The sequence below is a fragment of the Oncorhynchus nerka genome, linkage group LG13 (genome assembly GCF_034236695.1).
Source record: "Oncorhynchus nerka isolate Pitt River linkage group LG13, Oner_Uvic_2.0, whole genome shotgun sequence".
Lineage (NCBI taxonomy): Eukaryota > Metazoa > Chordata > Actinopteri > Salmoniformes > Salmonidae > Oncorhynchus > Oncorhynchus nerka.
Window position 1 is genome coordinate 59,923,551 of NC_088408.1, and position 14,047 is coordinate 59,937,597.

Sequence of the window (14,047 nt, forward strand, 5' to 3'; positions counted from 1 at the left end):
ATCACATCCGTAGTGGGTCGAGATTTGTCGTTTTGCTTAGCTCCCTCCCTCCTTCCCTCCTCTGCTCATTAAGCAATGCTACACACAGAGTGCACCCCCCTCCCAGCACCAGCTAACATCATGCATGGCGGGGGAGGGGGGAGGGGAGGGGGGCACTGACTAAAAATGCAACGGCATCTCCTGTGGGCCTAGTGGCTGAAATGTGCTCTAAATCATTCATGAGCCAGAAAGCTTTCCAACGAAAGCCAGCATACTCATTCTGGGGATGGCTTATTCTAATCAATGATGTTGCTTTCCGAAAGGAAAGCATGAAAAACGTTGTCAATTGAGTGCACTCAATTGACAAGTCCAAAGCATGTAATTGATGTAAAATGGGCTACAGAACACTATCATATTGCACTGTAAGAGTCATGGCAAGTCTAAATATGTGACTGTGTCTAGCTTTATTGGGTAGCCCTTTGGTAATGGGCCACTCATGGCACATTTACCTTTCCATAAGATGAATGGTCAGATCACTGGAGGAACGATAATTTACCAAAGAGCTTCTTGCCATAGAAGCACGTCGACACTGAGTCTTCCTTCTTCAACAGCACAGTCAACAGGAGGCCACTTTACATTTCATAAAATGTTCATGACTAGACTACTTTGGGGCTAAAGAGAGGCCAACAAGTCTTTCACTTTAAACTGGTCAATGGTCATTAAGAATCATATTGTGGCTGATCAGCATTTCTTGAAGTAGTAGGCTTACCAGTATGCCAACAGCCAAACCACCCTGCTGCATCCCTGGCTTCCGTCTAAAGCTAAGCAGGGTTGGACCTGGTCAGGGCTTGGATGGGAGAATGCATGGCAAAATCAAGTTGCTGCTGGAATTGATGTTGGAGAGCCAGTTGAGGGGTGTAAGGTGGACAAATTCCCCCGGGGGGGAAGTGATGAGGAAGCTACCCTGCACAGGGTGCCTTTCATTGGACGAGACATAAACCCTGACTGTCGTCCGGACATCCTGTGGTCTCCAAAGATCTCTTAACACTCATGGCAAGAAATTGGATGGTACCCATGTCCTGACTAAAGTCCCAACCTGGCTCATGCTATCATAGCTCTCTCTAATTATCCCCAGCTTCAATTTGGCAAAATCCAGGCTAACCACTCCACTACCACATCCAATGTGTGGTTAGTAATCTGGCACAAAAAAAGCTGTGATTAGCATTACACAGCTGGATGCTACATATTGCTGCATGTTTAGTTGCAATGTGATGATCATAATTACCATTGGTGATATTTAGGATGTTAAAAGTGACTTGTCTTCTTACCACAAAGACAGATGCTCAAATCAGAGTGAGTGATTGACAAGTCTAAGGCTATATAACAATTGATAACCAGGAGTTTCAGGTAACACACTATAAAATTGTACATGGTATTCTCTGTGATCATGGTTTGATCGTCCTCTCTTCATGGGTTCCAAAAGTACAACCCAGCTGGACAAATCATATATTTGCTTGTTTTACAATCAAGCCCTCGGCTGGATTCCCACAGCAACATTGTCAGCCTCTCTTATAGAAATGAACCTCACCCATGTCAGCACTCTCCCAAAAAACAGGAGCATACCATATATATATATACTGCTCAAAAAAATAAAGGAAACACTAAAATAACACATCCTAGATCTGAATGAATGAAGTATTCTTATTAAATATTTTTTTCTTTACATAGTTGAATGTGCTGACAACAAAATCACACAAAAATGATCAATGGAAATCAAATGTATCAACCCATGGAGGTCTGGATTTGGAGTCACACTCAAAATTAAAGTGGAAAACCACACTACAGGCTGATCCAACTTTGATGTAATGTCCTTAAAACAAGTCAAAATGAGGCTCAGTAGTGTGTGGCCTCCACGTGCCTGTATGACCTCCCTACAATGCCTGGGCCTGCTCCTGATGAGGTGGCAGATGGTCTCCTGAGGGATCTCCTCCCAGACCTGGACTAAAGCATCCGCCAACTCCTGGACAGTCTGTGGTGCAACGTGGCTTTGGTGGATGGAGCGAGACATGATGTCCCAGATGTGCTCAATTGGATTCAGGTCTGGGGAACGGGCGGGCTAGTCCATAGCATCAATGCCTTCCTCTTGCAGGAACTGCTGACACACTCCAGCCACATGAGGTCTAGCATTGTCTTGCATTAGGAGGAACCCAGGGCCAACCGCACCAGCATATGGTCTCACAAGCGGTCTGAGGATCTCATCTCGGTACCTAATGGCAGTCAGGCTACCTCTGGCGAGCACATGGAGGGCTGTGCGGCCCCCCAAAGAAATGCCACCCAAGACCATGACTGACCCACTGCCAAACCGGTCATGCTGGAGGATGTTGCAGGCAGCAGAACGTTCTCCACGGCGTCTCCAGACTGTCACGTCTGTCACATGTGCTCAGTGTGAACCTGCTTTCATCTGTGAAGAGCACAGGGCGCCAGTGGCGAATTTGCCAATCTTGGTGTTCTCTGGCAAATGCCAAACGTCCTGCACGGTGTTGGGCTGTAAGCACAACTCCCACCTGTGGACGTTGGGCCCTCATACCACCCTCATGGAGTCTGTTTCTGACTGTTTGAGCAGACACATGCACATTTGTGGCCTGCTGGAGGTCATTTTGCAGGGCTCTGGCAGTGCTCCTCCTTGCACAAAGGTGGAGGTAACGGTCCTGCTGCTGGGTTGTTGCCCTCCTACGGTCTCCTCCACGTCTCCTGATGTACTGGCCTGTCTCCTGGTAGCGCCTCCATGCTCTGGACACTACGCTGACAGACACAGCAAACCTTCTTGCCACAGCTCGCATTGATGTGTCATCCTGGATGAGCTGCACTGCCTGAGCCACTTGTGTGGGTTGTAGACTCCGTCTCATGCTACCACTAGAGTGAAAGCACCGCCAGCATTCAAAAGTGACCAAAACATCAGCCAGGAAGCATAGGAACTGAGAAGTGGTCTGTGGTCGCTACCTGCAGAACCACTCCTTTATTGGGGGTGTCTTGCTAATTGCCTATCATTTCCACCTGTTGTCTATTCCATTTGTACAATAGCATGTGCAATTTAGTGTCAATCAGTGTTGCTTCCTAAGTGGACAGTTTGATTTCACAGAAGTGTGATTGACTTGGAGTTACATTGGGTTGTTTAAATGTTCCCTTTATTTTTGAGCAGTGTATATATAGTACACTCAAGCTTACAGCTTTACAGGATACAAAATACTACATATAAATGTACCTTTATAACCCTAAAGTTACTATTCATATGAGCTCATGGTGTTGCACCGCTCATACTGCTAGTGTTAAACAGCGTTATAAATAAACGGTATCACTCAAGGTGTGAGTCCCTGTAGGGAGGCACAAACACAATAACAAACCTAATCTAATGATATTGTTTGAGACAAACAAAATTAACTTGGTTAAATAGCCTGATATACTGTCGTGTAGACTTAGTGTGTTTCATTCTGAAAACAGCAGGCCAAAGCAGAAATGATTCGTTTTATTGAATATTGCTGCTGCTATATTTTTTCATTTAGTTATTTTATTATTTAAATTATTCTATAGCACTATTCTGTTCTGTTCTAATCTATTCTATTGGTTTATACACCGGTTGGGTCTAATCCTGGATGCTGATTGGATAAAACCGCATTCCAGCTGATGTCTATTCCACAAATTACCACCAGCTAAAGCTATTGCGTTGAAAAGCCTATTTGCTCTGTTCCATCTCAGTGCGCAATCCACTGTCGGGGAGGGGGGGAGGGAGGGGGCTCCTGTGGCTGAATGGAAGCAACTCCCCGCAGAAATGTTGGTGGAAAGCCTTTCCAGAAGAGTGGAAGCTGTTGCAGCAGCAAAGGGGGACCAACTCCATATTAATACCTATAATTTTTGGAATGAGATGTTCGACGAGCAGGTATTCACATACTTTTGGCCATGTAGTGTATCTATTGAGGCAGTGATTCCAAAATAAAAGTAATTGTGTCTTGAAGTCTTGTTTGCATTTTCACTATAATAACACGTAGCCTACTGAAAGTAGGTTTCAACTCTTATGTCCTGAGTTGTCTCATAGAAAAGGTACATATTCCTGCCATCTTGTTCGAGATCAAAGTTTCTCACCTCATATCTAGGATCAGATACCCTAACGATATCCTAATATCTAGAAAACCTTCCATGTCAGTTTTTCATCACTCTTTTTGATAGACAAAACTTCAAAGTGTAGGCCTATAAAAATCATCTAAGTATAAAACTGGTGCTGGTGGTTACACCAACTGAATTCAAACTTAAACTTACCAGGGTACAGAACCTCTCCGGGGGGTTGCCGCAAGTGATGCCAGGAGGATCCACCCTAATTTGCACGAACTCCTTCATAGCCATTGGTTTTGGCTGGCACGCATAAAACTCCCATGTTGGTCCATCGTCCGTACTAAACAGCGACTTGCATATGTCATACTGGCCAAGGGTCAGAGTAACAAAGTGCAAATGAAAAAGCACCTGTGAGAGCATGGCACTCGTAGAGACCACACCCATGGTCCAAGACCCAGAGTCCGGAGGGAAGAGGGAAGTGGTGCCACCGTCGGTCCACACAGGGAGAGGATCAGCTTGGAATCCGGTTGGTTTTCATGTTGGGAGAGACACCTGCCGCTTGCAGGATACAGCCTTACAACTCTGCTGGTTTTGTATACAAATGTATGCCTGCCTAAATAAGTTACACTTCTGTTTTGAAGTATTTGTTATCTTGTGTTAAAAACAATTCAAATTAAGGTATTACTTTAAATTATAGTTACAATAACTTATTTTATTAGAAATGTATACAACGCTAAATCTTTCTCAGATCGACCCCCGTTGGCACTCCAGGCAAGCCATGCTAAAAGCAGTCGATATGTCCATGAGTAGAGCATTGAGAATATTCCCGCTGTCCACTCAGAAGCTCTCTAGATGAGATTTTGTGTTTTCACGTCAGTCAAAGGAAGTATTTACATGCTCCATCGTTGGCTATATTGAGAAGGAGAAAATACAATAATTTATTAAACATTTAACTTTTTTTTTGGGGGGGGGGGGGATTGCCACTCACATTTCCACACAAAAAAGGCAAACTAAAACGATATCTAATAGGCTACTGCTACTATACAGATTATTTTATTTCGTTTTTACAACTAGCAATTAGGTTAAACATATCTTTCATTAGAGGAACTTGAACCCATTGGAAATCTGTTCAAATTAATATCGGTAGGCTATACCGTAGATTATAAATAAATAATATTGTAACCTTTCATGTTTGTTTTCACAACCAATCTATATTCACAAGGCTACCCTAATTAAGGAATTTCCCAAACATAACTGCAAGTAAAAAAATATATACCCTCGTCCCCACAGACGGATGTCTGTTGCGCTCTTGGCTTTGCCAACTATTGCCATCAGAGGTATCATAACTGTCGAGAACTTCTCACAGGCAGATGGTGACAGACCTAGGCTGTAGTCTACAATTGGCAAATAAAAATAACTAATTTGATCAACTTGTATCATGTTTGGACTTGTCCAATAATGTGGACAACTGATGTTCTTTACGTTGATGCTCTTTCCAAACCTCTGAAATTATCTGAAGTGTGTAGCCTAATGCTGCCTTCAAATGTAGGCTATAATGCTTGGTTATAAGAAACAACTGTAGCAAGTCACTGGTTGCAAGATTATAAGCATTATAGTCCTATACAATTTTGAAGGTGCACGGTTACAACAGTTACTATCCTCTATGTTCACGGTGGAACTCGAACACTTACCAAATTGCTCCGGGAAAATATGATCATTCTGTCATGGGTGCATCCTTTGCAAAAGTGTTATCAGCATTCAAAAGCCTCAGCATTGGTTCGTCGTTGAAATAAAGCTTAACGTGACCGTATTCCCTTCTGTAAGAGGATTAGATGAGATGCTCTCCCATTCTGTTTGTTTCCCTTCTGTTTTTAGACTTTGAGGAAAGCAGTGCGTTAGGATGGTATCCTATACATCCCGTACGCACAATAGTTGACTTCTTGTTCGAAATATATTATATTTCAATACTTTTTCCAGAAGTGGTACTGCCTCAATTAATGTTCCGTTACTTTTTGCGATTTCGGTTTTGTCCTAGGCGCTCAAGGGCAGAAGGAAAGAGCTCGCTCTCGCTCTCTCTCTCTCGACCTCACTTTCACCTATGCATAAACACACTCGCTTATTTCATCAATTCCCTCCTGCCATTGTTCTCCTGCTCTCTTCTCGTTTCCACATTTAGCTCTCAGTATCTGATTTGCAAACTACGTGTGTGTGAAGCAGGTACGCAACTTTTACCGGTCAGAAATATAACCACCCCATGAGCCGATCGGGCTACCCGTCCTGCTTAAAGGAGCAGCTCAAAAATCACTCAAGGCAGACATAAGGATCTCTAGTTTTCGCTAAGCAATAGGCTAACACAACACTGTTTAACAGTTAAACAACTTGAAGTTCCTATATGGCTCTTAAAGCATAGCGCATGCATCTTCAACACAGTGCAGGCGTCCCCAATTTTGTAACGGTTTCTCTTGAGCGGATGATCAGCGGCCAGAACATAGTTATAAATAATTTGTACACTGCAAGTTGACTGCAAGAATCCCAAACAGATATAGGATTTGACAAAAACAGAATCATTTCAAACCTTGATTACATTGAGATACGATCGCATATGCCTCTATTGATGCGTGGGAATAATTGGGAACGGATTTCCAAAGTTAAAATCCATTTGAGCTGATTTCCTGGTGATTTTACAGTGAAAATTATACATAGAAAAAATATATAGCCAATTTATAGGATATATACATAGCTCAGATAACTTGGGTGGCCAAATAAAATCTACCACAACCAATCCCCAAACAGGGAGCCGTGTGGCAAATTTGGCCCGTGGTTGATTTTAATTTGGCCACTCAAGTTCAGAGCAAAACATATATTGCATATATAGCCTATAAAATTGGCTATATATTTTTTATGTATAACTTTAGCAAACTAACTTATGCTATTTACATTGTTGACAATTACATTAGCCTACTTAATACCCAATTAAGCTGGATAGTAAAAACACATTTTTAAAAAGCAGCCAAAACCCTTAATTTGCCACTTTTGGATGGGTGTAATTGAAGTAACAACATCAAAGCCTAAGGGGGCTTCCCATGGAAGAACACTAAGTTGAGCTGTCCATGGTCCTGATGCGTGGCCACACAGACCAATGGGTGTAAACAGCCTCCACATTTCTATAGGTCATCCGAGGCCAAATTATTGTCACAGACAGACACGGGCACTGACAATGCACAATGTTTGTAGACAGCAATATAAAAGGTAGTTAAAAATTATTTAAGAAGTAGTTGAATGGGCAAATGTATACTGGCAGTGAGCAAATGAGAAGACAGCAGGCACGGAAAGCGTGAACTACATTTCCCTTGCTACGCACTGCATCTCGATGACGGTGTTTATGCGACGTTCATCTCAGCGTGCGAAAAAAATGGCGGACGCAATGAACGTTGGTGTGAATTTAGAAGCATTTTCTCAAGCAATAAGTGCTATTCAGGCACTTCGTTCAAGTGTAACAAGGGTTTTTGACTCTCTGAAAGATGGGATGAAAAACAAAGAAACCCTCGAAGGACGCGAAAAGGTTTTTATTACCGAGTTTCAAGATAACCTGCAGTCTGTGAATCGCGACTTGAAGTGAGTAGTTGTAACGTTAAGTGCTAACGTTAGCTAGGTAAATCTTTGTTGTAAACACACAAGTTAGCGTGCTCGATAGGCGTGAGAAATGAATGTTATCTAACTAAAAAGTTATTTCCAACTAGCTAGTATCCATGACTTAGCTGAAGTGTAAATGGTGTGTGCGCGCGCAACGTTAGCCTAGCTTACAGACCATTGCTAAATAAAGTGTGCGCGCGCAAGTGAAATTTGTCATAGCAACTAACGTTAGCTAGCAAAACAAAACATACTGCCATTCTTGTAGGCACCTCTATTTTGAATCTATTTTAAATTGTGAAACGTGTAGCTAGCTAAGTTCACATTACTTTGATGTGAAAGCAAAAGTTGAACTCCCAGAAGGAATGGTCTAACGTGCCTCAATGCTGCGAAATAGTTTTTTTCTACACTGAACAAAAATATAAACGCAACATGTTTAAGTGTTGGTCCCATGTTTCATGAGCTGAAATAAAATAACCCAGAATTCTTCCATATGCACAAATCTTCTCTCAAATTGTGCATACACATTTTTTTTTACATCCCTGTTATTTAGCATTTCTCAAGATAATCCATCCACCTGACAGGTGTGGCATACAGTGGCCTTTTCCTATTTTGTTTCCTTACAACCTGGAATTAAAATGGGGGGAGTTTGTATCGTTTGAGTTAAACACTTTGAAAATGCTAAATATTTTTTGTGGAACAAACAAGAAATAAGACAAAACAGAACTTGAGCGTGCATAACTATTCACCCCCAAAAATGCAATACTTTGTAGAGCCACATTTTGCAGCAATTACAGCGGCAAGTCTCTTGGGGTATGTCTCTATAAGCTCGGCACATCTAGCCACTGGGATTTTTGCCCATTCTTTAAGGCAAAACTGCTCCAGCTCCTTCAAGTTTGATGGTTTCTGCTGGTGTACAGCAATCTAAGTCATACCACAGATTATCAATTCTATTGAGGTCTGGGCTTTGACTGGGTCATTTAAATGTTCCCCTTAAACCACTAGTGTTGCTTTAGCAGTATGCCTAGGGTCATTGTCCAGCTGGAAGGTGAACCTCTGTTCCAGTCTCAAATCTCTGGAAGACTGAAACAGGTTCCCCTCAAGAATTTCCCTGTATTTAGCGCCATCCATCCCTTACCAGTTTCCCAGTCCCCGACGATGAAAAACATCCCCCCAGCATGATGCTGCCACCACCACACTGTGTGGATGGTGTTCTCAGGGTGATGAGGTGTTGGGTTTGCGCCAGACATAGCGTTTTCCTTGATGTCCAAAAAGCTACATTTTAGTCTCATCTGACCAGAGTACCGTCTTCCATAGGTCTGGGGAGTCTCCTACATGCCTTTTGGCGAACACCAAATGCGCTTGCTTATTTTTTTCCTTTAAGCAATGGCTTTTCCTGGCCAGTCTTCCGTAAAGCCCAGCTATGTGGAGTGTATGTCTTAAAGTGTTCCTATGGACAGATATTCCAATCTCTGCTGTGGAGCTTTGCAGCTCCTGCAGGGTTATCTTTGGTCTCTTTGTTGCCTCTGATTAAATGGTCCATGAGTTTTGGTGGGTGGCCCACTCTTGGCAGGTTTGTTTTGGTGCCATAATCTTTCAATTTTTTTAATCATGTATTCAATGGTACTCTGTGGGATGTTCAAAGTTTGATCTTTTTTTTATAACCCAACCCTTCTCTGTACTTCTCCACAACTTTGTCGCTGACCTGTTTTGATAGCTCACTGGTCTTCATGGTGCCGCTAGCTTGGTGGTGCCCCTTGCTAAGTGGTGTTGCAGACTCTGGGGCCTTTCAGAACAGCTGTATATATACTGAGATCATGTGACACTTAGATTGCACACAGGTGGATGTTATTTAACTAACTATGTGACTTCTGAAGGTAATTAATTGCACCAGATCTTATTTAGGGGCTTCATAGCAAAGGGGTGAATACGTATGCATACACCACTTTTCCATTTTTTTGTAGAATTTTTGTTAATATTTATTTGTATTTTTAATTCACCAATTTGGACTATTTTGTGTGTGTCCATTACATGAAATCCAAATAAATATCCATTTAAATTACAGGTTGTAATGCAATAAAATAGGAAAAACGCCAAGGGGGATGAATACTTTTGCAAGGCTCTTACTTTTGCAAGGATCCTTAAACAGGTGTAGGGTTCCACATTTTGGGGAATATTCAAAGGTGGGAATTAACAGGAATATATGGGAATTAACAGGAATATATGGGAATTAACAGAAATATATGCAAATGTAATATTAATACTATTGTGGATGTTTTTTGCATTGGCTATATTTACCATATAATATGGCGACAGAAACATAAACATTTTACCTTTAATGAGTAGATATAATTGCAAATGATTAAAGCCTTCCAAAAATAAAAAATACTATTTAGTTACGAATTTAACTTTAATTAAATTAGTTGACTCTTCACATGGGATGATATCACTGGACAACAAAAGAAAGGGAATATTGAATGATCCCCAATGATCCATCGCATCTCCAAAAAACATTTTCAACATCTGTAAAATGAGTCTACAAACTAAAGCTTTGATTGTCTTCCTCTCAGTCTCCCATGTCTTCTCCCTGGACCTCCTCAATGTCCACCTCTTGAACATCAGACTCTGAGGCCTCATCTTTACTGTCACTTTCCAACCTTGTTGAGGATGGCTTGTTGTCAGGCTCAAAAAGCCTAAATTGTTCAACCCTTGTATTGGTCAGCCTTTTGCGTGCTTTGGTGTGTGGTTTCCCAAACAAGGACCAGTTGCGCTCTGAGGCGGCTGATGTTGGTGGGATTTGGAGGATGATAGAGGCAACAGTGGATCTGAGGCTCTTTCCCATAAGTCCCTTCCACCAGGTGGCTGATGAGATATGTTGGCACGACTGCCATATTACATCTCCATCCCAATGCCCTTGCTTGGAAGTGTATTTCGCCAGACTGCCAAGAACTTTGCCCTCATCCAGGCCAAGGTGGCGAGACACGGTCGTGATGACACCATAGGCCTTGTCGATCTCTGCACCAGACAGGATGCTCTTGCCAGCATACTTGGGGTCCAACATGTACGCTGTGTATGGGCTTCAGGCAGAAGTCTTCAAGCTTTTTGATGTATTTCAGAACTGCAGTTTCCTCTGCTTGGAGCAACAGTGAAGTGGGCAGGGCAGTACGGATTTCTTCTCTTACATCTGCAAGCAGAGTCTTAACATCAGACAGGATGGCACTGTCTCCCGCACGCAAGCCGTGCAATGGCTACTGCTATAGGTTTCAGGCTGCTTACCACTCTCTCCCAAAATACATCACCCAGGAGGATCCTCTTGATTGGGCTGTCTATATCGGCAGACTGTGATATGGTCATTTCTTGGAGAGACTCCTTTCCCTCCAGGAGACTGTCAAACATGATGACAACACCACCCCAATGGGTGTTGCTGGGCAGCTTCAATGTAGTGCTCTATTCTTCTTACTTTGCTTGGTGAGGTAGATTTCTGCTACAACTTGATGACCCTTCACATACCTAACCATTTCCTTGGCTCTCTTGTATCCATTGTTGTCAGTTACATGATGTCCCTGAGGAGCAGATTCAATGCATGAGCAGCACAGCCAATGGGTATGATGTGAGGGTAGGACTCCTCCACTTTAGACCAAGCGGCCTTCATGCAAATACCTTCTGTGGTCCAAGATAAATGATGACTGCCTTCAGTTCAATGCACATTGTCTGTGAGCATCAGAGGTGAACCAGTTACATACACAGCTCGAGCAAAACATTCATCAGCATTTCTCTGACTATGTTTCTCTATTGAGTCAAAACCTTCTGATTCCAGGAGGACCATGAGCTGTTGCTATCAATAAGGTGTCTGATTCATCATTTTCACCTCAAATAGGAGTAGAGGGACGTTTGTCAGAGGTTGCTTGTTCTGAGGGAACTTTATGCTCTTGTCCAGATGATTCTGCATCTTGTTTGCATTCTTCACATATGATTTGGCACAGTATTTGCAAATGTACACAGCTTTTCCTTCTACATTAGCTGCAGTGAAATGTCATCACAAATCCAGATAGTGCCCGTGGCATTTTCCAGTAAAGATTAGAATAAAAATGAGTTAAAAAAAAAATAAATACAATTCCATGTACAGATAAATAATTAACCTCTCTGGGATTTGTGGACCCACCTGGCCAAAAGTCAGGGAAAATGCAGAGGCCAAATTCAAATAAATTACTATAAAAATCAAACTTTCATTAAATCAAGATAGCAAATTAAAGCTACCCTTGTTGTGAATCCAGCCAACATGTCAGATTTCAAAAAGGCTTTTAGGCAAAAGCAAATTATGCTATTATCTGAGGATAGCACCTCTGTAAACAAAGAGAGAAACCATATTTTGTTTGATCCAGAAAAACACCGGTTCCAACTTGCGTAACGTGACTACAAAATATCTCAAAAGTTACCTGTAAACTTTGCCAAAACATTTCAAACTACTTTTGTAAGACAACTTTAGGTATTTTGTAACGTTAATAATCGATACAATTTAAGACGGGATGATCTGTGTTCAATACAGGAAGAAAACAAACTGTAGCTAGCTTTCTGGTCACGCGCCCTCGTTCAAGATGGCCGCACTTCTTCATTACACAAAGGAATAACCTCAACCAATTTCTAAAGACTGTTGACATCCAGTGGAAGCGTTGGGAACTGCAAGAAGGTCCCTTCATTGGATTCCCAATGAAAACCCATTGAAAAGAGTGACCTCAGGGTTTCGCCTGCTAAATAAGTTCTGTTATACTAACAGACATGATTCAAACAGTTTTAGAAACTTCAGCGTGTTTTATATTCAAATCTATTAATAATATGCATATCTTATTTTCTGGGGTTGAGTAGCAGGCAGTTGAATTTGGGAATGCATTTCATCCGGACGTGAAAATACTGCCCCCTGTCACCAAGAAGTTAAGCAGTTAGATTAGACAACTCCTTTGTAAGATAAATGTTTTAAAATGAAACATGTATGGAAACAGGTGAATTAACTCTCCTGAGTTAGCAGTTTCAAGCAAGCTAAAACACACGTGGTAGAAAAAAACTATCTAGCAGAAATGGTTAGAAATGATTTAAACACACTTTGCTGTAGGCTATTTACTAGTTAACAAAAAGTAATGTATGTCAGATGAAATATATTCACCCCACCCAGTATTGTAATCAAAACTTACCAGAAAGCATGTAGTCCTTGGCTCAGACAGTGTAGTAGTGTGGGCTCAATAGCATCTCATTAGTGTGCAAGATCTTGAGAATCAGCTGTACAGTCATAGCCAAAAGTTTTGAGAATGACACAAATATTAAAGTCTTCTTCCTCAGTTTGTATGAAGGCAGTTTGCATATACTCCAGAATGTTATGAAGAGTGATCATGTGAATTGCAATTAATTGCAAAGTCCCTCTTTGCCATTCAAATGAACTGAATCCCCCCAAAACTTTTCCACTGCATTTCAGCCCTGCCACAAAAGGACCAGCTGACATCATGTCAGTGATTCTCTCGTTAACACGGGTGTGAGTGTTGACGAGGGCAAGGCTGGAGATCACTCTGTCATGCTGATTGAGTTCAAATAACAGACTGGAAGCTTCAAAAGGAGGGTGGTGCTTGGAATTATTGTTCTTCCTCTGTCAACCATGGTTACGAATTATTGTTCTTCCTCTGTCAACTATGGTTACCTGCAAGAAAACACGTGCCATCATCATTGCTTTGCACAAAAAGGGCTTCACAGGCAAGGATATTGCTGCCGGTAAGATTGCACCTAAATCGGCCATTTATCGGATCATCAAGAACTTCAAGGAGAGCGGTTCAATTGTTGTGAAGATGGCTTCAGGGCGCCCAAGAAAGTCCAGCAAGCGCCAGGACCGTCTCCTAAAGTTGATTCAGCTGCGGGATCGGGGCACCACCAGTACAGAGCTTGCTCAGGAATGACTTTTGGAGGATGGCCTGGTGTCAAGAAGGGCAGCAAAGAATCCACTTCTCTCCAGGAAAAACATCAGGGACAGACTGATATTCTGCAAAAGGTACAGGGATTGGACTGCTGAGGACTGGGGTAAAGTCATTTTCTCTGATGATTCCCCTTTCCGATTGTTTGGGGCATCCGGAAAAAGCTTGTCAGGAGAAGACAAGGTGAGCGCTACCATCAGTCCTGTGTCAAGCCAACAGTAAAGAATCCTGAAACCATTCATGTGTGAGGTTGCTTCTCAGCCAAGGGAGCGGGCTCACTCACAATTTTGCCTTAGAACACAGCCATGAATAAAGAATGGTACCAACACATCCTCTGAGAGCAACTTCTCCCAACCATCCAGGAACAGTTTGGTGACGAACAA

General features: G+C 42.2%; 2 protein-coding genes across 5 annotated transcripts in view; one reads left to right on the forward strand and one right to left on the reverse strand.

Annotated features, from left to right (window-relative positions):
• LOC115139747 (netrin-G2) overlaps positions 1–4,527 on the reverse strand; it is a 58,116-nt gene extending 53,589 nt beyond the window's left edge. For both annotated transcript variants that reach the window (XM_029677481.2, XM_029677482.2), the window contains exon 1: positions 4,291–4,527. In XM_029677481.2, coding sequence (XP_029533341.1) covers positions 4,291–4,527 — 237 coding nt within the window. The remainder of the gene's footprint in view (positions 1–4,290) is intronic.
• LOC115139748 (mediator of RNA polymerase II transcription subunit 27) overlaps positions 4,502–14,047 on the forward strand; it is a 115,083-nt gene continuing 105,537 nt past the window's right edge. For 2 of the 3 annotated variants that reach the window (XM_029677484.2, XM_029677485.2), the window contains exon 1: positions 7,474–7,698. In XM_029677484.2, coding sequence (XP_029533344.1) covers positions 7,496–7,698 — 203 coding nt within the window. In that variant the 5' untranslated portion in view covers positions 7,474–7,495. Of the gene's footprint in view, positions 4,687–7,473; positions 7,699–14,047 lie in introns of those variants that run through there. The other variant, XM_065026507.1, reaches the window with a different exon arrangement.